A 25,449-nucleotide genomic window follows, 5' to 3' on the forward strand; every position below is an offset into this window, starting at 1 on the left:
CATTTATTATATAAAATCACAATCGATGTCTAAACTCATTGAAATATTTACATGGAAAATAATTCGGAAAATGCATCTGTAATCTCATTTAACGAGGGTAAATATATGAGAATCACAAGTGAACGCCCATTGATCCAGAATAAACTCTTAAACGACCGAAATTTAAAAGACCAATCACCAGATATTTGAAAAATATTCATAGCACCATAGATTTACCCTTCACGTAATCATAACACATATACAGATAGATATTATAGATACGAGAAATTTATCTCCTAATCGATAACCTTTAGAGAGCGTGTATGATAACATAAAAAACCGCATTGCGAATGAATATTGTGTTATTGTTAATAAGTAGGTAGACTATCAAATTATAGGCCACGTAATGATAAGTGGTCACCACCGCCCATAGACATTGGCATTGTAAGAAATATTAATAATCCCTTATATTGACAATGCGCCACCAACCTTGAGAATTAAGATGTCACGTTTATTGTGAACGTAGTTACTCTTGCTTACCTTACAAACCGGAACAAAACAATTGCATATAAGTAATGCTGTTTGGTTGTAATTATCTAATGTTTTTATGTACTGAATATTATTCTTAATGAGAAATAAAGTTTCTTTAACACGAAAACTTAAGTTAAATCTCTTATGATTGATACAAAAAAAATATAAATAATGTCTCTCGCTGAGAACAATTGTCGGTCTCGAAGTTAAAACGAACGGAAATAATTTGATTTATACGTACGTTTGTGGACGTCAGCGCTGATTGTCTTATAAATAAATGGATCTGAGAATACATTTGTATTTTATTTATAACATTTAGGTGAATATTTTGCTAATCATGGGTCCAGCTTGATAATATCGAGCATTATACCAAGTCTTATATTGCACGTTCCGTATGTAAATATTCCTGTAGAATTTCCTCATATGACATGGAGGCTTGCTCATCTTTCAAAGAGAGAAATAGATTCATCTCTCTTTGAAAGATGAGCAATAATTTAAGTGCCATTTTCAGTATTAAATCTATCAAGATTTCCTTAGGCTTAAAGATGTTTCAATCTTATGTAACTATTCATATAAAAGTGCTTAAAGAGATATTTAAGAAGCCGAGCTGATCATGTTATGACTAATTATAATAACTTTTGCTTTTCAGGGTGCTACTGGGCTGGGCATAATGATAATAGAAGGGAGACACACAGATGCTGGTCGTGGTATTTTCGTTTCCGACCTCCAAGAAGGTAGCGCTGCAGAACAGGTAAAAATAAAATTAATAATACAATGGATTGAGAATAAGAGCCGTGGGCCCAGTGGTCAGAAGATCTTACCCGATGATTCCAAGTTCAAGCCTGGACTAGCATTACTGAATTCTCACGTGATTAATTGTGCTTATAATTTATCTCTTGCTCGGCGGTGAAGAAAACATCGTAAGGAAACCAGCATGTGATGGATTAAAATTTGCCACGTGTATCCGCCACCAATCCGCTTATATACTCAAACAATTATTATGAATTTTTGCACACATAAAAACAGAACACCTGCCTCACACGTCACGCCACGGGATGAAACTAGTTAATAAAGACAAATTCGTTTGGTTTCAGGCTGGCTTGAACATTGGAGATATGATACTTGCTGTAAATAGAGACTCTCTTCTCAGCTGCAGCTATGACGCCGTAAGTTTTCATTCTAATTACTGTTCTTCTAAAAGTTTTTATGCCATTTGTGTTAGTCTACGTTTATTATTTGAAAAATAAAAAAATTGTAACTCAAACTCAAACAGATACTTAGCGGAACTTTGTTATAATTATATGACTTTAATGATAAAAAAAAATTTTGTTTATATAACTTATTTTATAATTAAATATAAATAGAGACTCATATTCCAACTTTAGATAACCAAGGTAATATGAGATATACTCATCAAATATAATACAAAAATTATATCTATATATAGACACACTCGTGGCTCATTTATCTTTGTAACGCCTAATAGAAAAAACTACCAAACCAATACATATTATTATAGAAGTTTAAATTTAGTCCGCTTTAAATTTAGTCTGTTGACGTGACCAGCGTTTTTTATGTTGACTACATTTAAATACATTGAATTGTCAATTTTTTTTAAATATATATAATATATTATAAATATTCATATAATATCAATGAAAAGAAATTCGCTTGTGTGTCTGTTTATGTATGTGTGTCTGATTGGAAGTAAGTGTGAGTTTGTATTGAATGTATAAGCAAATGATATTGAATTTTTACAGGCAGCAGCCAAATTGAAACAAACTGAAGGAGTAGTCATATTGACAGTATGTACTCCAAATATGAAAGACCCGGCTGATAAGACTGATGAATCAGCATCGGGTGCTTCAGGTAATAAACAAATACATATACAAATTATTCAATTAATATTGTATGTCATTGAAAAAAATATATTATTGGCATTTTCTTTTTCAGGTTCTAAAATGGATACATCTCGACCGACAACACCAAAGCCAGCGGCTTCGCCAGCCAAACGTATGTAAAAAATAGTACAAATATTTATGTAATATATAAAATAATTATATAATAACATCCAGTAAATCTTCCCTCATTCTCCCGGGCAAAAAAGAAGTCAGGAGATTGTTATTTACTAATGATTTGGTCAACTGTATTTAAAAATACAAATAACAATTACATTTCATTTACAGCGGAACCCCCACCAGATCCAGCAACAGCACCAATAAAACCTAATCAAGATACAGTAATAGAAATTAATACCAACAACGATGTCCTCGGTATAGCATTACTGGGTGGAAGTGATACTTTTATTAATGTAAGTCCAATTACCTTATCTCTTAACGATGAAGTACAAACTTGGTGATAAGGGTTTGTGCTAGTCCTTCTAGGGAAGTAGTACCAGCATCATATATTCTACCGCCAAACAGAAAATTTAGAATTTCTGTGTTACGGGTAATCAGCCAATGTAAATAAAGGCAATATAATTTTTTGAGTTGATGGTTAATATTTTTGGTGGTTACGCCTTACAAATAGGTGGCATTTTCAGCCTGCCTACATTTTTTTAAATAAAAAAAGTACAGCGTTACACAAATGTGTACGCAAACACAGGTCTCTCTCTCTATTCTCTCACTCTCATAGACGGGACGGCAATCTAACACGACCTTAAAGAGATGAGACACAGGACCAACGGATTTACGTGCACAGCACGGAAGTGTACACATTTTTTATCGGTTCTGTGGCCTTTTAACTAGCCTCAACCAACCTTTTAACCAACGAAATGTAAAAACATACAATTTAACAGTTCAGTTCTATGTTTCGCAAAGTATTGATGACAAAATGAAAATGAGTTAATATTTTAAAGTATCAATATGATGAACAGACTCAGAGTGCATCTGCCTTTTTACTACAAATAAAAAAATATGCAACAAAGAATTATACTTCCGTTTTTTATGAAAGGTCAATATTATATTTATTTCAGGGTCCAGCAGCTGTTATATTGGAAATATTCAAGAATGGCATGATAGCGAAGGACGGTAGATTAAAAGTAGGCGATCAGATCAGAGAATGCAACGGCATCACGATAAACAAAGATATGACATACGAGAGGGTCTGTTTGTCGATCAAGCTAAGAATGCCTAAGGTGAGGAAACTTTATTCCAGAACGATAATGACGTCAACATGTGAGAAACAAAAACTGGAAAAGCAATACGTGTCTGTGTGTGTATGAGTGTGCTTACTTTGTGTTTATAATTTATCTTGTCCTCGGTGGTAAAAGAAAACATCGTGAGTAACCTGCATGTATCTAATTTCACTGAAATTCTGCCAAATGTGAATCCAGCAACCCGTATTGGAGCTGCAAACCTTCTCAACAGGAGAGGAGACATTATCCCAGCAGTGGGACATACACAGACTTTTACTTTTTTTACTATATTTCCTATACCTTTGATATATTCGGATATTTTCTAATATATTCCAGATGAAAATGACAGTTTACCGTCCCGACCCGTTGCAGTACGAAGAGGTGGAGGTGGAGTTAACGAAGAAATCTGGTCGAGCGTTTGGCCTGAACTGCGTGGCTCCGCTGGAGGGTGGTGGAGTTTATTTAGGAGAATTGGTAAGGCATATTAGTCAATAAATTAGGCATATTAATCAATAAAGGATTGTAATAAAGGTGGCAAGCTCGTCTGGGTAGGTACCACCCATTCATCAGATATTCTACCGCAAAACAACAGTACTTGATATTGTTGTGTTCCGGTTTGAAGGGTGAGTGAGTCAGTGTTATTGGGACATAACATCTTAGTTCCCAAGGTTGGTAGCGCATTGGTGATGTAAGTGATGGTTAACATTTCTTACAATGCCAATGTCTATGGGCATTGGTGACCACTTACCATCAGATGGCCCATATGCTCGTCCGCCTTCCTATTCTATAAAAAAAGACTATATAACTGAAGAAACTATTTGATTGTTCGGTTTGAAAAATATATATGCGTTAGACAGAACAACGTTTATAAACTATATAAAATTACGATTGACGAGATTGGAGCGGTAACGTCAAACGTCTACTAGTCGGTGATAAAAATGTGTGGAGTTACATATATGATATACAAACTGCGTAGTTATATATAATTGATTACGTAATTATATTAGAGTTAAATTTTGTAACTAAATTTCTTGGCGATTCTTCGTGGAAGATAATATGTTCCAATCTACTATAATAACTTTACATTCAATTCAATCCTAAAATAAGTACTTAAAGGTGCTTGTAATAGTCTGTAATGAAAATATATTTTGATTTTTAACTTTATACAAACTAGCCTAAGCATACGATATTAGATTAAATGAAATGAGAGCAATAAAATAAAATAATTGATTACAAAATTTTACTTTACTTTTTTTATGTGAAATATTTTGTCCGTCGCCTAGATCACGTTATGAATAAAATCGTATGTCCTCTTTTTATTAAGCCTTAATTCTAATTTTATAGAATTCAGTTATTTCATGCATGTTATAAATTTAAAGCTTTACTATTTTTAGTAAACGAATAATTAGACTAATGAACAGATAAATTATAAAACTATACTAATGCAATGTATTTTAACCCAGCTCCCAGGTTCTCCAGCTGAACTGGACGGCAAGCTGCAAAGAGGAGACTTTTTAGTAGCAGTTGATGGTAAAGATATATCCTCAGCTGATCCCATAGCCATAGCCACCATGTTAAAATTGTGTAGCAACAAGATCACACTTAAAGTTAAGCGATTCAAAGTAGTCCCTAGATAATTGTGATAAGGTGCCGTTTGAAATAAATAGGTCTGACATTAACTACGTTGAAGGAAGTTAGGGCTTATTACATTCATAGTTATAGGGTCATAGTAATAAAGGAATTTCTATCAGTTCTAAGGAGGTTTTAGTTTGTTTTTTTTTAGTCACACGAATATCGTCTTTATTTTATCGTGATATATCAAATTTGAAATACAATTCAATTGCAGATTTAAGATTGCATTACAGAAAACATTTGTCGAAGTTATTAGTTCTTGAAATTATGATTTGATTATTATCAAATATCATTCTTAATAATAAAAATAAGGTCACTATTAATGAAGTCATGATTAATAATGTATGAATCCAAAAGTCACATCAACTATAGCTCTATGACAAAATCTTTGGGGCATGTAACAAATAACTTCCTTAATTTAAAAAAAAAACATTGAAAGTTGTGAAACGTGTTTTTTTTTATAACTTATTATAAAGGATGGATATTTAAGATGGGCAGATCTTGTGTTGACATTTTATTTGTTAATATAGAAGAATATTCTTTGAAATGTAACTGAAAAGCTGTACATTTAACTCAGTATAGTTTAGACGATACGAAAAACATAGGCAGACACAGACAGACAAAGAGACATAAAAGTTTCTTGTGCGTTTTTATTGTGCCGATTTACCGCAATATAATTTCATTATATACCATAATATATACTTTCATATTAGTATATAAATATTAAAGACTATTATGTCGCTTTGTCTAGTATGTTATTGATCGTAAATCGATATATATCTAGTATTTATCATACCCTATCTTAAATTTACATTCCATATAATATCCTATTTACTTCAAAGCATGTTTTAGATCGTGAAGTGGCTAGACAATAAGGTATTTGGATAACTAACATTATTATATTAACATTTTAACGAAAATCCAAAAAAAAAAAAAAATATTAAACATTTTTTTAAATTTCGAACTATTTTCATTATTATCGATGATATTTCAAAAGTCAAAACTCATAATTGTAGTTTAAAGATTTTCAATAAAAATAAAAATTTTAGTCTTAAATTAGTCAAGATAAAGTACCAAACTAGTTTTTAGACATATTTATTCGTATAAGCTTTTACGTAATAACATCATTGAGACTCAGTATTGTTGGTTTATCGGATTATACAATTTAATAATAGGCCGATATGACCCTTAATTTTTAGTAATTGTAAAGGTTATTTCAATGATTATTTAAGAAATGTTTTTATATGTAGCTGGCAAGTTTATATATTAATTTATAAAATATAAATATAATTTACACGATTTTACGATTCTTCAAATCCCCATAAGAACTGCTTTTGATATAATATTCTAAATAAACATTATTAAATTAAAAAAAAAAAAAACAAAATTATTCTCGAATATATTTTAATCTCAAATCTAAAGTTTTACAATAAAATTATATAATTAATAAATATATAAAAAAAAAAATATTTAAATATTTTACATTTTATTATAATTTTAGTTTTTTTTTTTTTGTAATCACTTTAGGCTCTTACTTTTTAGTCCTTCGTATCACTAAGTATTTAACAAATAAAAAAAAATAGCAACATTTAAAAATCTTTTTAACTTGCCAGTTATATTTAGTTAATTTATTTATTAAAACTCCTCTAGTCTGCCCTTATCTGAATAGTATTTGGTCGTTTAATCTATAAAATAATTCATCCTGTGCCCTTTAATAGAAAGCTAGTTAGCCTTTAAACAATATAGCCTAATATCATTTAGAATTAACTTAGAAAAAAATATTTATTGCATATTCCCATGTAAATCGTTTATCGCAAATTTTATTCCTTTTTATTAAATTAAAGTTATTTTTACTCGACTACGGTCTACGACCATAACTTTTATTATGTATAAAGGAAATTTTAATAGATTTTGAATAGCAACATAAATAATTAGTAATATAGAATAAATATATATGACATTTAATTTATTACACCGTGTACTGTTTTAATTACAAAACAAATCTATTAAAATTAACTTTTTGACATAACAAGTACAAGATGGCGTTCGGTAGCCATATTGCAAGATATTCAAATGGCGATTATCAGTCAATAGTCGGGTTTTTATTAATAACTTGTAGTGTGCTTGATCATGTTTGTATATATTACTTTAAACCAGTAATAATATAGGTTTTGTCCTAACAATATAACTTCCATTACAATTTTCACCTGATCTATCAGGTTTAGATTTTAGTTAATTCTGTAAAACCTTTAAATATTCAATGTTAGATGTAATAAAATTTTATGCGAATAAAATTTCGCATAAAAATATGAATTGCGTAGCATTATTCTAAAATATTGTAAAGTGTATAAAGCGTTTCCTTCTTCACTCGTAGTCAAATTAGAACATTTCTCATCTATTTATAAGGCGATATAGTTGAAATAGCGAATAATTAACATATATTATGTAACTTTTTTTGTGAAAAACTGTCAACAGATATTTTTTTTATCTGTTCCAATTGTGTTTCGAAATCAGTTCGATTTGCCAAATAGAAAAAGGAATGTACTTAAATATCGTAAATGAAATATATAATTAACTTTTTAAAATATTGGCTTATCAACGATTTACGCACAAAAGTTTTAAAACTGTAAAAAGTAATAAAAAAAATTAATCCTTTGAAAATAGAATGTAGTCATTGTATTTTTCATTTGCGATAACAATAAATGGCAATGAACAATGATATAATTCCAAATATAATCTTAACGTTTGAAATATAGTATTTTATCTCGAATTTAACTTTTAATATAATTAATGATAATAAAAGGTCATCAATTACTTTATTTTTTCCGCTGCCATGTAAATTAGGCTAGCATAATGACACCAGTTAGTTGCGCAACTATTGCTGTGTATAAATAATATTGTACTTTATTCATAATAGCGCCAATTATAGTCAGTTCATTGTAATCATAAGTGACGTCGCAAAAGTTGCGCTACCAATCGCTTGCAATCCTATTATAAGATTTAATTAAATGCTAAAATATTTTATAAAATATTTAAGTAATTAAGAACACATAGATAATAGGTAGTATTGGATAGCATTTCAATTTTTTAGAGAATTTTAACAATTCCGTTATATTTAAAACCAATATTTCTTATAATGTTTATAATTGGTTTTCAAATATACTGTTATTAAAATTATATACCAAAAATATTAAAAAAAAAAAGTTGTATGGACTAGACAATCTGTAATAAATTGTGCGCTTTTTTTATTCGTCTTTTATTCAAATCAATCAATTTACTTCATTTCTCTTTATCTTAAATTAGGAATACATATTAAAACAATTATATCGATACTAACTAGTATATATTTGTATATGTGACTTCCTCATTGGTCTACTAGCTTGATTTTTGATTGCCTCCGGGCCGCTGACCCGGAGGTCCTGGGTTCAATTCCCAGGTCGGGCCAGTAAAAAGTTATTGGGTTTTTATGTCAGAAAATTCTCAGTAGCATCCCGGAAGTTGGAAGTGTGTACAGACTGATTTCAATTTCATTTATAATATTAGTAATATTTTTTCATTACCTTTGTTATCAATGATTTAATTAAATATTATATTTAACAAAATAACACACATTTTTAACAATTAAATTGTATTAATATCGTTTTTATCGCTGTACACATTCAACAAAAATACAATTTGTTGTTTAGTTTTCGTTAGATTAGTTAAACAATGCTGTCTTCTTCTTACGAATGCGAAATAGATAATGACTGAAAGAGCAAAGTGTTCATAAGTAATGTTAGACAGAATATATCACTTTTTCTGAAATTTATGAAAATCATAATGAAAACGTTTAAAATAACTTTGATTTATTTTCAGTTATATTATTTAAACTGCCTCGTTGGTCCAGTGGCTTGATATAAGGCCGCAGACCCGGAGGTCCTGGGTTCAATTCCCAGGTCGGGCAAATAAAAAGTTATTGGGTTTTTCTATCAGAAAATCCTTAGTAACAGCCTGGAGTCTGGAAGTTGGAAGTGTGTACACTCCCGTGCCTCGGAAAAGACGTAAAGCCGTTGGTCCTGCGCCTGAACTCATTCCGACCGTGGTGGATTGCCGTCCCATCGGATTATGAGAGTGAAAAAGAGAGTGCACCTGTGTTTGCGCACACACTTGTGCACTATAATATCTCCTGCGCAGTTGGCTAATCTCTCTTGAGATTGGCCGCCGTGGCCGAAATCGATCTGGAGGACATTATTAGCACATATTGTGTGTGTGTGTTGCAGTTATTAACGCCCAACAATGACATTCCAATTTTAAATTAATTTAATTTAAAATATGGGTAAATTCATTTTCATACATTATGTTTGTATTTGAGCGAGCGTCAGTGTGTTTGTGATTAAGTGTTTTTTTTTTTTTAGTTAGAATTATTTATAAAAAATGCAGTTTGTTAAATATAACATTTATATATTGTAGGCCGCCTCTTCACCTAAGTAAACGGTGCAGAACTTGCGTGAGATAAATTATAAAAAAAATAAGGATATAAAAAATCATACCTGCTCGCTCAGAACCCACTATACAATCTCAGCACTGGATTGGTGCTATTTAATAATAATAAAGCCATTTGTATACAGAAATTGATGAATTTCTGTAAAAAAATGACTAAAATTTATGAATTTAAGAAATGCGCTAAAAGCGATTTCTGCATTATGTCTAAAAAACTAAAATAGCGAAGGAAAGCCACCATCGTGTTTAAATAAAATAAACATAATTTTCATGATATTTAATCAATAAATTCATATAATAATAATAAGAACGTAATCACCTATTTGTATGTATATTAACAAACAGATCAATGTATTTATTATATCACAATACATTAAAAATACTTAAACCGAAATAGTCGCTATATTCTTTATGAACAAACACGAAACTCACCGCAAAAAAGGGCCGTGAATTGTCAAAAAGTATATAGAATAACAAAACACGCATCGAAATAGTCCAAAAGTCAGTTGTCAACATTTCACGAATGAGTAATGAAGTGATTTAATACAGAATAACTCTAGTTTTAATGATTTATAAGTAAATTTTTATTTATTAAAAGTAAACAGTCACCTTATATTTAAATTAATATTAATTTGTGACTAGAGATAAATTATTGTTCAATTATTAAGTACATTTATTTGATTAAAATCACAACATTTAGGTACAACGTTTGAGCAAAAGAATACTGAATTTTTATACGATTTTTCATTTACACAATAAAATGGATTATTTTCGTAGTTTATATTGCAAAAAACAATTAAATAAATACACATTTAAATGATATACAGATATTGTACTTTAAATACGAAACATTTTATCAAAAAACATTTTAATCGTCAATAATGTCAAGTCGAATGTCATTCTATTTTGACCCTTAAAGCATTGTTCATAAAAGTCAAGTTTCTTTAAGTATGTCATAGATAATTTACGTAACATATGAGAAGTCATTATCAAAAAAACGTCGTATTTGAAAGTACCATACACATACCTATAATCTTAAAATCTATCATTGGTCGCCTTTTCCATACCAGGAAACAATATTACCATCAACTAAATAAATTAATTATTCCAACTTTTATAGTCTTTCCTCTGAACTTTTTCTTATAACTAACGGCTTTAATCTGCTCCTAAATTTAACAAGGCGCTTACTAACTTTTCCCGTTGAAGTAGGATTTCTCAAATCGGGCATGGATTTGCTTTCATGTACTGGTAATTGTTCTGAAGGCTTCGTTGCAGTTCCATAATATCTGGGCATGCTGAAGTCGTTCATTTGTAACATTAACGCCGTCTTTTGTTTGATACTTTGCAAGCTTGTTTCGCCTTTATATTCGGTCAAAGAAGGACTATCAGCAAAGAATCTTGGTAAATTATTACTTTTAATAATAGGCGTGTCTGGTAGGGAACTCAATTTAAGTTCGCTATCTGCTAAGGATGGCACTCCAACAGTTGATTTGCTTTTAGTCAGTGGAGGCTTATCAGGAACTAAATGAGCTGGTATATTCAAGAACGATGCGCTCCGGTGTGGTACTCTTGCCAAGACCTTGTTAATTTTAATCGGATCTATATTTTTAAGACTTTCGACCCTGTTAAGAATTGGTCTTGTTAGTTTACCTCCACTATCCATTCTATCTAACGTTTTCGAACTATTTGTTCGTAGAATTCCTTTCACGCTTTCAACTCTTGGTAATGTGAGTGAAGAAGGCGTAAGTACGGCGGAAATAGGATCATACTCATATATAGGATGCTGTGTTGTTATTTTATGTTCGTTTTTAATTGTTACTGTGCTCGGTTTAATTACATCTTGCTTCTTAACAGCTACATTCATAACTAATCCTTCTTCAGTATCCTGAGATTTGTTGTCTTCTTCCTCTTCCTCTATTTTAAACATATCGTGATTCATAAGAAGTTCATCTTTGAACATTATTTCGAAATCTGTTACTGGGGAGTCGACTTCGTCTTCGAAGTAAACTTTCGTTCTGTTTGGTTTGTCTGATAAGTAATCCGGTTCAGATTTCGTTTCTAAATCGTCTAAAGAGTTCGCGCTGCCTTTTTTTAATTCATGTTCATCTCTAAATATCAAGGATTTGGAGAAAACCTGTGAACATTTATATTCTAATTAAAAAAACAATTAAGTATGAATCGACAAACTTATTATCCAAAATAAAAACATTAATAACTATAATTAAAAGTTTAAGTGCAGCAGTTGGTATTTAAATATGTTTTGTGTTTATAATAAATATCATTCTATGGGATTTCTAATGGTGAGATAATAATCTTTCTTTCGTTAGATAATAATCTTTTTTACAATCACCTCATAAAGCTTATCGGCATGTAGTGGTAGTTCGTTGATCTCTCTGCCAATGATCGCACCCTGCGGCAGATGGTTATTGTTCATCGGCTGTTGCGTGACCACACTGTCGAAACTGGCTCCCATATTCGAGTAGCCGTTCATGTAAGTCTTATCATCTTCCAAACTGAAAAAAAGATATCAATTAATTTTCAACATGTCCAATACATTAAAAGATGTACTAATAGGTATGTTGTAACCAAAAATTCTGAAAATTGCGAGTCCACATCCGGACAGCCTCTGATTTTTTGTGTGTTTTTAAATTTATCTCGTGCTTGGCGGTAACTGAAGAGATCCGGATGGTGTCGGATGAATATAAGTTACATGTTTATCTAACAATCATGTGACAAAAAAGCCTTAAACATTCTTTTCTAAAGAAGAAGAGACCTTAGCCCAGCAGTGTTTACAGACCGTTTCTTCACTTTACACAGCAAATACGTACGTAATTTTCTTTTTATTAGCTTCAGTTTTTATTACGGTGAAAGGCTTTTGTATAGTTAATTACTTTGCTTGTTTCGGACATTTAAATAATATTCAAACCAATGAATCTACCTTGATACCGATAAAATACCAAAGTTAATAAATAATTTGATATTTACGTATTATACGTACGTAATTTAGCGATAATTTCACTTGTAATTATGATGGTTATTAATATGCAATTAAAATAATATAAAAAGCATTTTCATGATCATACAAAAATATCAAGTAAATTGCCTTTTAGCAAGCTTTAATACGAAAAACAACTTCTTGAAATTATGTACAAAGAAAAATTTATAATATGTTTATTGTAAATTATCTTACAAATAAACAGTCTATTCGAACTGTAAGACAGAGCAATCTGCGGACTTGTATCTTGTGTATATATGGACATATAATTAAAAAAAAATATTCTCGTCAATTTTAGGCTTTCCGGCGAGATAGTATGTATTACTAGCGGCCGATATATGTAGACCGTATAGTAAAACAAAAACTACCAGTTTGTTCTCCTAGCCGATTTCGGTCGAGACCTTCTATAAGTATCCAAATAAATACACAAATAAATAGCATCTATCAAAAACCCTGCTGCGAATATATCAATAAATCTATAATAAATAATATAACAATTTTCAAAGGCGTTACAGTTGTATAATTCTTATCCATTAATATAATTGCATTCATCGGTTTCAAAATACATGGCCGTATAAAATATAGTGTGTATATAATGTAGTATATACATATGTTATCATTGGGTATCAACAATGATAAATCACCTAGAAATAATTAAGTACTGTAATGTATGTGAGTATTGCAGGCACTGGCAATAAATAATTAGTTTTTATTGTATTGACGTATGTATGTTTAGAATATTTCAGTTTTCGTAATAAAAAATAATAGGGAATATATATTATATCTTCGAATGATGTTTCATTCATATTTCTCATGTGTATTTTATGTATTAATGTTTTAAATTATATTTTAACCTTAAAATTATGTTACATACATAGGTAGTATATTAAAATCACATAAAAAAATCGATTTAAATTTTTGTTATATTTTAGAAATACAAATATTTTCTTGTTTGACAAAATATAACCTTTGTCAATGATTTTTTGAAACTAACATAATTTGAAAAGATTAACTTTAACAGTATATAAGGACTGTGTTCATCTTCAAGACAGAAATTATCACAGTATCAAATTTCTTCATTAAACTGATAAGCAAATCTTGTGTACATTTCCGAAATTAAAAATTATACTTTTCTCTTTATAATATTGACATGATAAATTATATTATTGTTATGTAAATTAAATTTAAAAACAATTTAAGACAAGACGTAACAAATGTTTAATAGATTTTTAATTAATTATTGTTTTGAAATATTTAAAGTTGCACAGATAATACAACAATAACGATATATAGGCAAATGATATTTGATATAATCTGTGCATCATAAAGTTTTAATTGTATTGGAATTACCGCTCTGTTATCTGTTGCGAATAAATCGTTGTATGTAAACGTTAAGCCGATTGTCAAAGATAGTTTTACCTTGCTTGCTTTACTTAGAGATATGATAAATAAGTATAATATTATGATACTAAAATCTTAATGAATACAAAAGATTTAAAAAAAGAATTAAAATAGCAGCCAAATATAATATTTTGGCTACTGATTGGTTGATTGGTTTGTGAAATTATGTTTTAATATCATTTTATACATTTCATTATGTAAAGTTACAATAAAAAACAGAATATCATGATACTGATATTAATGATGAATGATACATTGACACAGTGAGAATTAAAAAAATCAAATCAATGAGACACTTACGAGCCATTTAATTTTCATTCAATTCCGATTCGGGATGTAAATTCTCACGAAATGAACCGCCAAGAAACTCGGTAGTTACTCTTTTCAGACTGTTAAATTACATTTGTAATTAAATACAAGGTTGATGAACATTTTGTTAATTATCATCCGACACATTCAGTTTTCCTCACAATGGTTTTCTTGACCGGCCAGCACGATAGGAATTATAAACACAAATTAAGCACACAGAAACTCAGTGATGCTTGCCCGGATTTGAGTCCGCAATTTTCGTATAAGATTCACAAGTTCTAAGCACTATCCTGTGTATTAAATCAATCTAGTATTCAATGGATCTTACGATATTTGATGAGATTTAATGTTCAATTGAAGAAAATATAAATCAATGTGTTCACATAGCTCATTAAGCCTTGTTTAAAAAAATAATTAACAAACAATTATAATTCACTGAAAGCAATGTTCATTGTTCATTCAATTACGCATTATTACAATGATTTTATTTGTAATATCTATGATTATTTATAACAGATAACTCTTAGGTATTTAACGATACGACTTCGTGAAAACGTCTCTCAGAATTAATTTCCTGATATACATACTCATCTATTAAATATTATTGCAGTCACTAACTATAATTATATTTAATTACTTATATTAATATTAAGAATGTGAGGTACCATAGAAGACCAATTAGGCAATTACTTATTTATATTTATGGTATGGTATTTTAACTACAATGGTGGCCTTGTATTTCGCGATCAAAGCTGATATAAGCAATGATAAACGATAACAGCTTTAATCTAATACATCTCCCACTTGTGATAAGGTTCATATCGTGGAGTAAATATCAAATATTATATATAAATATATACTATTGGTAATGGTAGTTGTGATGTATGAGGTTATCTTTTGTATCAATCGAAACTATTCTCTCAAAATATATCACAGCGTGGAAATGCGGCCTGCATTATGGGCAGCTCTGCGTCGGGTGGCAATTTGGAGGAACTATTTTAAATCCGATTAAAAATAAATGTCAAAGCTATCTTTTGTGATAATAATTATTGTGTAAGTACTAATTGAGTTTTCAACATAGAATGTCTTTTATGTGAATAGTGATGTTAAATAAATAAAGATATATATTGCAAGAAGGTGGAGTTTATTCCACCGCTGCTCAAATTGGGAATGTTGGGTACATATTTCAACTGGCATATGAAGGTTTCGCTATGATGTATAACTTCACAGCTAAGCACGAGATGAATACTATAATATTATAAATACGAATGTAACTATGCCTGTCTGTTACGCTTTCAAGGCTAAACCACTGAACCGATTTTGATAAATTTTGGTCTGAAGCAAGTTGACTTATATATCCGTGCTTGGGGTGAACCTAGCTTATCATCATATAGTCTGTACTAAATAGCAAATAGATCTTTGTTCGATACTTACTTATAGGCAGCGATTTTCTTATCGAAGCAAAATCTCTCTTCACAACATGACCAGTACATACTTTCCAGGCAGCTGAAAATAGAAACACACTTATATTATATATGTGACAAGAAAATCCATATCACTGTCAATCACAATCACGATTGTATTCCTACTGGCAGTGAGCCTGATAGCAAAAGTACTGATTAAGATTTGCATACAATATATACGACTCAAATTCATTAACTAAATAGCATAAATTAGGAAAAATTTGAATATCAATTATTTCTAAGCTTTACTTTACAAATATATCAAATGTTTTAGAAGAGTTCCGATGAAGTTTTAGACGTTACGCTTTATGGGCGTTATAAAATAACAATCTCAAGATCATTCGAATGTAACATTTCTATATGTAGCATATGTGTGAGTGGAAACACTTCTTACACCCAACCTAAATAAGTATCTTGGAATACACAAACTATTTTTATATACTCATTTCTTAGTCATACAACACTCCATCTTATTGCGTTAACAATTCAACATATATTCAATGTTGGATTGTTAGCAAGTTGTTTACTGGTGGTAGGGCTTTGTGCAAGCTGGTCTGGGTAGGTACCACCCACTCATCAGATATTCTACCGCAAAACAGCAATACTTGATATTGTTGTGTTCCGGTTTGAAGGGTGAGTGAGCCAGTGTAATTACAGGCACAAGGGACATAAAATCTTAGTTCCCAAGGTTGGTGGCGCATTGGATATGTAAGCGATGGTTGACATTTCTTACAATGCCAATGTCTAAGAGCGTTGGTGACCACTTACCATCAGGTGGCCCATATGCTCGTCCGCCTTCCTTTTCTATATATAAAAAAAAAATGTGTATGTTGAACACATAATCATGCTAATATTAGAAATGCGATCGTTCGTATGCCTTTTGAACATTTCTCTTTCGTTATGCTATTAACACAGAGTTGTCATTCAGTCATTCATTCAACGAATCCTCACATCACCAATGCGTCCCCAATCTTGGGGACTAAGATATTATGTCTCATGCACCTGGATACACTGGATCACTCATCCTTCAAACCGGACCATAAAAATACTGCTGTTTGGCAAAAGAATAATGTGATGAGTGGGTGGTACCTACCCTGGTAGTGGCTTACCACCACAAGTTTTTCGTCAGATGACGAAAAACAATTTCATGTGTTCAGATTTAGATCACACATGCCAAAAATTTTCAACTTAGGTTGATATATATTGAGATAATTTCGTAGATTAGCGTACATAATTGTTTGCATAGTTGTTCTCAAGCAATATATAATATATAATTATTGATTTTATTAATTCCACCTACTTATATAAATGCCAAATTATATTGATGCTAAACAAACATGATTTTTTCTTCAGTAAATTAACTTCACTGAAGAAAAAAACACTTTGAAACATTTCATAGGAAGTAATTGAGAAATATTGTTATTCATTAACACGTAACACGACAGATTTTTGAAAAGACAAATTTTCCGTTTATATAACAAGTTTATCTTGACAGCTTGAATGTTATCATGATTGAACTCGGAAACCCCGTTCAGACGAGGAAGATTTACAGCAAATCTCGAGATAACTAGTCGCTTGAGTAATCGTACTTAAGTGCATGCGAACAATGGTATAAAATTCCTCTAAATTGTAAAAAAAACCTTATTAATCTCATATATGAAGGCTAACGAGCAAGTGGACCAATACACATTGCAAGAAATAAAAAGCAAAAATTCCATTCTTATGTTCCTTGAACCTTTTTTAACAGGAAAACATTTTAGGAAGTATTGATGTTTAGGGATAGAATTATTTATGTGTCAGTAAAAAATATTAGCTACTTACTACTGGCATGATTTGCATATGTTCAACAGCATGATGATAGCTTCACATAGCGCTTGCAGACTGATTTATTTTACATCTCCCTCAAAAGACGCCGCATTATTAAGAAATCTGTGAACAATTAAATTTAATTAATGATTTCAAACAATACTATTCCTTATTATTACGTGTTAGACTTTCATTTGACATGTGTTGGTTTCCTCAGAATGTTTTTTTTTAAACTTGATTAACAACAATGAATAACAACTACTATTTTATTACGCATTGGTTTGCCCACGCTTGCACTTATAATCTGCGGTTAAGATTCACGAGTTCTAACAATTAGACTATCTTGCCTCCATTGACTGACTCGTTGGTCTAACTTTGAGTTTCAATATCAATTGAAACAACCTGTCTTAATTACTTGTTACTTAATTTATTTTCATATCTTGTAGTAGAAATTGAAATGTCTTGTATTAACGACCTTTGTAAGAGTTATAGAGTTGAGAGTGCATCCGTGTTTGTGCATGCGGATGCCCTATAATCTCTTCTGGTTTGTCTTTGAGCCCCCTTAGTTTAGATTATGATAATTTTATTATAATGCTTTAATTTTATCTTTTTGTAAACCATATTTTGTTACCAATGTATAAGTAAATGACTTAAGAGACATCAGACTAATAAAAATATATAAAATAAAATACTAACTATTAAAATAAATAAATAATATTAATATAAATGAAAAATTTAATGAATAACAAATATATATATTTGAATTAATAATTACTAGCATAAAGTATTAAGTAATTTCATGAATATTTCTAGTCTTGTATTTCCTTATATGAAACAAAAGCTATGGAATGTTACTATAAACGCAATTTTATATTAACGCAAACGTTTTATTATTTTTAATAAATTATCGAGTAAATATAATTAATCTGCCTAAGACGAATTCTCGGTGTCTTCGGTTACTCGGCTCGTCAAAAACCAGACAATTTTTGACATTTGATGTCGTTGGTCAAATGTAAGGAAAGTGTAATGTATGTGAATATTACCGTCCGTCCGTATAAATAGTTTATATAATGGTAATGGCTAATAATAATAATGGTATAATTTTTCTCTAAATACAACAGAAATAAGTGCGGAGGCAGACCCTTTGATATGACGCGATTGAAGAGGTTACGTGTGCCAAATTTTAGGGATCGAAAATAATTGCAGAATGTTCGCCGGCCTAGGCGTAGAGAACACTACAGCTTGGACTGAATTATGGTGATCACGACCAGATCAGTCGATGACTCGATGAGGTTTCAACGAAGAAGAATTTAATTAATTTCGACGATTTCTTAATAAATAATAATTCGGAAATACGAATTAAGTATGACTTAATTTATGTTAAACAAACATTCTAGAAGTTTCATGGATACCGTCCTCCGGTAATTTAACCTTCCAGTTCACTCGCTTGTGGCGGCATTCGATTGTAGCCGAGTGTTTCTATATCCAAATATGGATTTTTTATATTAATTACCTGACTACCTCGTTGGTCTAGTGGCTAAATGTAAGGCCGCAGACCCGGAGGTCCTGGGTTCAATTCCCAGGTTGGGCCAATAAAAAGTTATTGGGTTTTTCTGTCAGAAAATTCTCAGTAGTAGCCCGGAGTCTGGAAGTTGGAAGTGCGTACACTCCCGTGCCTCGGAAAGCACGTAAAGCCGTTGGTCCCGCGCCTGAACTCTTTCCGGTCGTGTCGGATTGCCGTCCCATCGGATTATGAGAGTTAGGGAATAGAGATTGCACCCGTATTTGCACACACATTTGTGCACTATAATATCTCCTTCGCAGTTGGCTAATCTCTCTTGAGATTGGCCGCCGTGACCGAAATCGGTCTGTAGGACATTATTATTATTATTATTATATTAATTACCTTTACCACATGTAAAATTCACTGAGGTGAATTTCGATGCGGTGCGTTTGGCGTGAATCGTCCCTAAATCTTATCTGCATGAATAATATTATGGAACTCGTAACAAACAGCAACTAAAATCTATACACGATTTTTTATAGACATCACCAACTTTTAAAGGAAAATAAATAAAATTTAATATCGTCTGTTTGTAATTGAATGGAAATTCTATTTAAAGCGACCGATACAAAATCGTGTTAGTAGATAAATATCTAAACAAGTTTTGACTAAAGATAAAAACGCTTGGAATTGATTTACGTTGATTCTCTTAGGATATTCGATTTTTTGTGTAATTCTTACTAATATTATAAATGCGAAAGGTTTGCATATTTGTTACGCTTTCATGTCTTAATTATTAAATCGTAATGAATTTTTGTATACACCTACCTACCTAACAACCCCCCGACAACAGCCCCCCTTACAAAAAATTAGTTACAAGTACTAAATAAAATTATTCTATCTAGTATCTTTTATACAATCGACTACTTGTTGTCGACTATGTTGATTACTTTTTAGTATCTCATTACACAAAAAGCAAAATATATTAAATATTTTAGCGTACAACGCGGGAATGTAACTCGCATTGTACGCTAAAAATATGAATAAAATCATGAATATGCTATTAAGATTAGGCGTCGATTGCATGGCAAGATTATTATTTGATTTGTACTTCATACAAACAATACAGCCCACAGAAACGGCATAGTGGATTGAACACGTAGATCTAAGCCGGAGATAGCGAGTACAAAGAATACTACTTGGTTTTCACGTTAATAAATTGCGCTTTTAATGATAAAGATGATGACAAAACTACAACTAAATAAAATTATACGAATAAGATTTCGAATTTACAACTATTCTTGCTGAAATAAAGAAATACATATATAAATAGATAATAGAGATTATATAAATCAGATAAACAGTATTGTGCGTAGTTTGGGTAACTTGTTCGGATAGATAGTCCACGGACGTAACTAGTTTTTTAACACACTTTAATTTAAAATATATGGAATTCGAGTTTTAAAAATGATCGTTACGTTTTTTTTTCTTTAATTTATCGTGGATTTGGATCCTGCGGTTTTAGCTCACAATAAAGTCAATGTCAACGATATAGTTTTTTTTATTATTTTTCACGACACTGTGATCACGGTCGTAACCTGAATATACTTAATTATAAGGTTAAGTGTAACAATAGTATGATGCCCTTTATCTTGTCAATGTAGGCTAGTTACGAGGTCGCATTTACATACAATAGATCGGTTATGACTTAGATTTCTGTTCATAACAGCAGTTTTCGACGACAAGACACATTCAAAACACTTCCTAAATGATTTTAGGTTATATAAAAGGTTTTGGTGTCAAATAACTGCAATGCTTTTCTGTAAGAACTCACTTCATTACTCACCCGTGAAATGTTGACAACCGACTTATATAGTGATGTACTATTTTGATTTGAGGATACTTAATACGTTATAATTATTATGGTCAATATCGCATATCACTTTTTGACATTTCACGACCGTCTGTTTCGGTTTGTTGACGACGGTGAGTTTCGAATTTGTTCTTACAGAATAGCCTCACTGTACTTAATATTATAAATAATTATTCATTATTATAATTATGTAATCGGAATAGCGATCAAAACTGAAGAAAATATTTCTTTTTTCAAATCTTATTTTAATTTTTTTCAACGGCGACACTGAAGCTCTTCAATTACTATCAAACAAAAAAAAAAGAAAATTGGTTGATAAAAACAGAGGAGAAAAGGGTAGATACTAAATATAAAAAATATAAAAAAGCCGAGATGGCCCAGTGGTAAGAACGCGTGAATCTTAAGCGATGATCGTGGGTTCAAACCCGGGCAAGCACCACTGAATTTTCATGTACTTAATTTGTGATTATAATTCATCTCGTACTTTACGGTGAAGGAAAACATCGCGAGGAAACCTGCATGTGTCTAATTTCACTGAAATCTGTCACATGTGTATTCCACCAACCCTCATTGGAGCAGCGTGGTGGAATAAGCTCCAATACCTTCTCCTCAAAAAGAAGAGAGGAGGCCTTTAGCCCAGCACAGTGGGACATTCACAGGCTGTTACGGTGAAACTGATATGTCTTTTCCTATTTATATATAGATTATGAAAACAATAGAAATATTGTAGGTAAGAATAAAATATTATGAATATAATAATTATATTATAAGTATTGTAGTTTCATAGTCTATTACAATCGGAAAAGTTATGATAATGCCAGTAAAACTTAGGCTTACGTATTCCATACGATTTACTATGTTTGTAGTGCATAATCTAGCAGAGCCATTACTTTTTAAATAATATATATACTTGTTTATAATACGACAATTTTCTACTTAACTACATATGTAGTTGCTTATATATCCAATTTAATTCGACTTCCAATTTTCCTGTAATAACTTCTACGATAGTCAAAGCGCCATTTTTTTACGAATCCATAATGAATATCATAGATTATTCAAGATCTCGACCAATATCATCACGATATCATATCAATATCACGTCGATTGTCAAAGTTGTTTATGTCACACTTTAGTCTGCCAGGAGAGGAGTCAATCTCCTGGTAGACTAAAGTGTGGAGACAAAAATGTCTTGTCAAATTAGAAGTGTAAATATTTTTAATTAATTATTATTGCAACATCATATTATAAATATGAAGATGATATCGTGACCAATTTCGACCTATGCGACCTGCTATATTAAAAAAGCAAAGGTATGATAATAATATATATGAATCTTAACCGAATGCCTTAATATAATAATTTTTCACACACGGCCATCTGATCCCAAATTTAGCTTGTACAAAGCTGATATACTACATGTACTATTTTTCTTTTTGTAAATACATACTTATATAGATAATTACACCCAGACTCAGGACCAACAGACATGTTCATGCACACAAATGTCTGTCCTGGGTTGGGATCGAACCCACAACCTTCGGCGTGAAAGGCAAGTATCTACCAACTACGCCAACCGGTTCGTCATATGATGAGACGGCAATTCGATAAGATTGAAAAGAAAATATTAAATGTTCATACAAAGCTTTGCACCCATACATATGTATATACGATTATTATTGATAGTAATCACCAACTACGGAAACAATTTTAAATTCTCATTACAAATAAAAAACCTACAAACCGGATATATAGATCAAAAGATAAATTATTAATAAAAGTTAAAAAAAAAAAAAAACAAGAAATATTATTATTAAAACAGCTTCAAGTTTCACTTCAATGAACTTGGCTTATTCAGTTCAATGAAATTTTATTTCAAGATCAATATTTATATTCTAACTAATATTATTGCGTACATGCGTATGTTTGTTACGCTTTCATGACTTAATTACTCAACCGATCATCATGTAATTTTGATACTCGTTATCTGGGTTACAGAAAAGAGCATAGTGTGATACTTGCGCGGTACGCCTCAACCGTGGGCGAAGCTGTGGTCGGAAAGTAGTTAATTATAATCTCATTATTTATCGAACAATGCGGTTCGATTTTTTGTATCACAGCCAATTTTCTAACTCTTTTCTCCCATCGAGACATTATTGGGATTCGAATGCAGGATCATAATATCAGAAACCGTATAAGCCACTAGACTAGACCAAAAGAACAGTTATGTGCAGTCAGATCAATGATAAAATATAAGACATGCAGAGACACTCGTGAGAAGCAGCTACCAAATCGTACAAACGTTATTGTTTTTACTATCACATTCGAAATGCTTATACAAACTGCTTACGTAAAATTGTAAATCATTGCTATCATCGCCGCTGCTCATTGCGGGTTGGCAGATATTGATCTTTGCGTAATTGAAAGAATTATGAATGAAATAAATAAAAACATAGAACTTCGTTAAATATATTCTTCATTTTTTAAATAATATAGCAACGAAGTATATATGCGTCACGTGGCGTCGGAGGACGAGGGGGGGGGGGGCATGACTGTATAAGAAAGCCGTGCCGTTTTCCGTCACGACTCACGACATAATAACTTCCGGTTCACATAGTAACAATAGTACAAATTTATATTATAGTCACTTTTGTGTACCTCGTTTTTCATATACTCATATTAAATTGAACCTTGTTGTAAATGACCCTAATGATGTACTAGTGTCGTATTTTTATGTTAATTTTGTGAAAATGCCGATTGCATTTCTTACATGAATAAATAATAATAATAATATCCTGGGGCATTTTTCATACACGGCCATCTGATCCAAAACTAAGCAGAGCTTGTACTATGGAGACCAAACAACTGATATACTACATATACAACTTTTCTTTTGTAAATACATACTTTTATAGATAATTACACCCAGACTCGGGACAAATATTCTTGCACACAAATGTCTGTCCTGGGTGGGAATCGAACCCATAACCTTCGGCGTGAAAGGCAAGTATCTACCAACCACGCCAACCGGCCCGTCAAATAAATAAACCTTGTCCACTAGAGTTATTGTATTCCTAATATAAAGACCATTATATTTTAGGTATATGTAGCTTAAGGAAAATAACTCGCACCAGAGGAAAATGTAAATTTTTTTAAAACATTAGTATATATATCTTTAAATCAAAAACACGTTTGATTGTATGAATTGAAGAATTATGATTAATATTTTATAGTTTGTATTTTTATGTCCAATTAATTATGTTTGTATGTCCGGTTATTCAAAATTAATTTTTCGTTTGCGGATTAGAATGATCTACGAGGCGTAATTCAAAAGTGTCCCAATAAAAACGTTTCGAAAGTTTCTACGTCGCGTATGTGACGTATATAGTACTCAGTGATAACTCATTACTCGTTCCTCAAAAGCGATTTTTACGGGTTTTCAATAAGGATTCATTAAATATACAAACAGGACTTGTGTGATGAATCAGGCAAAACTGGAAAAACAATTGAATACGTATTATAAAAGGTTATTTACCATTTCAATAATAAAACGTAGGTATATTAATGACTAGTGTTCTCTATGGTTTCGCCTGCGGTTTTGCTCGCGTGTTAGGAATATAGCGGCGGGTATTAGGTAAAAATGTAGCCTTTGACAATCATTGGGGTCAAGCTTGCTTCATACCAAATGACATCAAAATTAGTTCAGTAGTTTAGCCGTGAAAACGTAACACACAGACACAGTTACTTTTGCAGTTATAACATTACTGTAGATTATACTATAATATTATTTTATTACAACTTAACTGCATCACAGTTTTACACTATACCAGTTATTATCGTTCACATTTTGTTTCTGGTCTTACATGATGGTTTTTAAATAAAATTATTATTACTATTACATTTATGAGAATATATTGTTTTGTGTTATTAATAATAAGACTGAGTAATAAACCTTCTTCGACAACTAGCTAAGAATAAACTCATATTTTGCAGAAATATATCTATTATACGTAAATAAGAAATGAAACAGCTTGGTTGATAAAACACGTATAATAGTAATAATTATAATATGATAAATATATAATTGAATTTCATATTCAATTATATTTACGCTTTGCGTTTAGTTTTGGATGTACATTGAACACAAATATCAACTCCGAGATAAATGCAGCATGTCACAGATGTGTAAGAAATATTTCGTTTTAAAAAGTTTTTTTTTCTTTATCATGTGTTCAAAGACATGTGACTTGCCTTTAGTGACATTGCTTTTTATATTTAAAAATTCCAGCCAGATGACCCAGTGGCTAGAACACGAGAATCTTAAGCGGAGATAGCGGGTTC

The 25,449-nt window shown here is 31.1% G+C and overlaps 2 protein-coding genes across 3 annotated transcripts in view; one reads left to right on the forward strand and one right to left on the reverse strand.

Annotated features, from left to right (window-relative positions):
* LOC126777719 (uncharacterized) overlaps positions 1 to 7,572 on the forward strand; it is a 198,032-nt gene extending 190,460 nt beyond the window's left edge. Inside the window, exons 29-36 of the mRNA XM_050500872.1 lie at positions 1,160 to 1,261; positions 1,605 to 1,676; positions 2,271 to 2,379; positions 2,464 to 2,523; positions 2,697 to 2,821; positions 3,485 to 3,646; positions 3,983 to 4,120; positions 5,110 to 7,572. Coding sequence (XP_050356829.1) covers positions 1,160 to 1,261; positions 1,605 to 1,676; positions 2,271 to 2,379; positions 2,464 to 2,523; positions 2,697 to 2,821; positions 3,485 to 3,646; positions 3,983 to 4,120; positions 5,110 to 5,283 — 942 coding nt within the window. The 3' untranslated portion in view covers positions 5,284 to 7,572. The remainder of the gene's footprint in view (positions 1 to 1,159; positions 1,262 to 1,604; positions 1,677 to 2,270; positions 2,380 to 2,463; positions 2,524 to 2,696; positions 2,822 to 3,484; positions 3,647 to 3,982; positions 4,121 to 5,109) is intronic.
* Positions 7,573 to 10,069: 2,497 nt separating this feature from the next.
* LOC126777665 (uncharacterized) overlaps positions 10,070 to 25,449 on the reverse strand; it is a 39,955-nt gene continuing 24,575 nt past the window's right edge. For both annotated transcript variants that reach the window (XM_050500787.1, XM_050500786.1), the window contains exons 2-5: positions 17,747 to 17,854; positions 15,897 to 15,968; positions 12,108 to 12,270; positions 10,070 to 11,891 (exon numbers count right to left, since the gene is read on the reverse strand). In XM_050500787.1, the coding sequence (XP_050356744.1) occupies positions 10,872 to 11,891; positions 12,108 to 12,270; positions 15,897 to 15,968; positions 17,747 to 17,778 (1,287 nt within the window). In that variant the 5' untranslated portion in view covers positions 17,779 to 17,854 and the 3' untranslated portion in view covers positions 10,070 to 10,871. The remainder of the gene's footprint in view (positions 11,892 to 12,107; positions 12,271 to 15,896; positions 15,969 to 17,746; positions 17,855 to 25,449) is intronic.

The sequence above is a fragment of the Nymphalis io genome, chromosome 23, assembly GCF_905147045.1.
Source record: "Nymphalis io chromosome 23, ilAglIoxx1.1, whole genome shotgun sequence".
NCBI classification, from domain to species: Eukaryota; Metazoa; Arthropoda; class Insecta; order Lepidoptera; family Nymphalidae; genus Nymphalis; species Nymphalis io.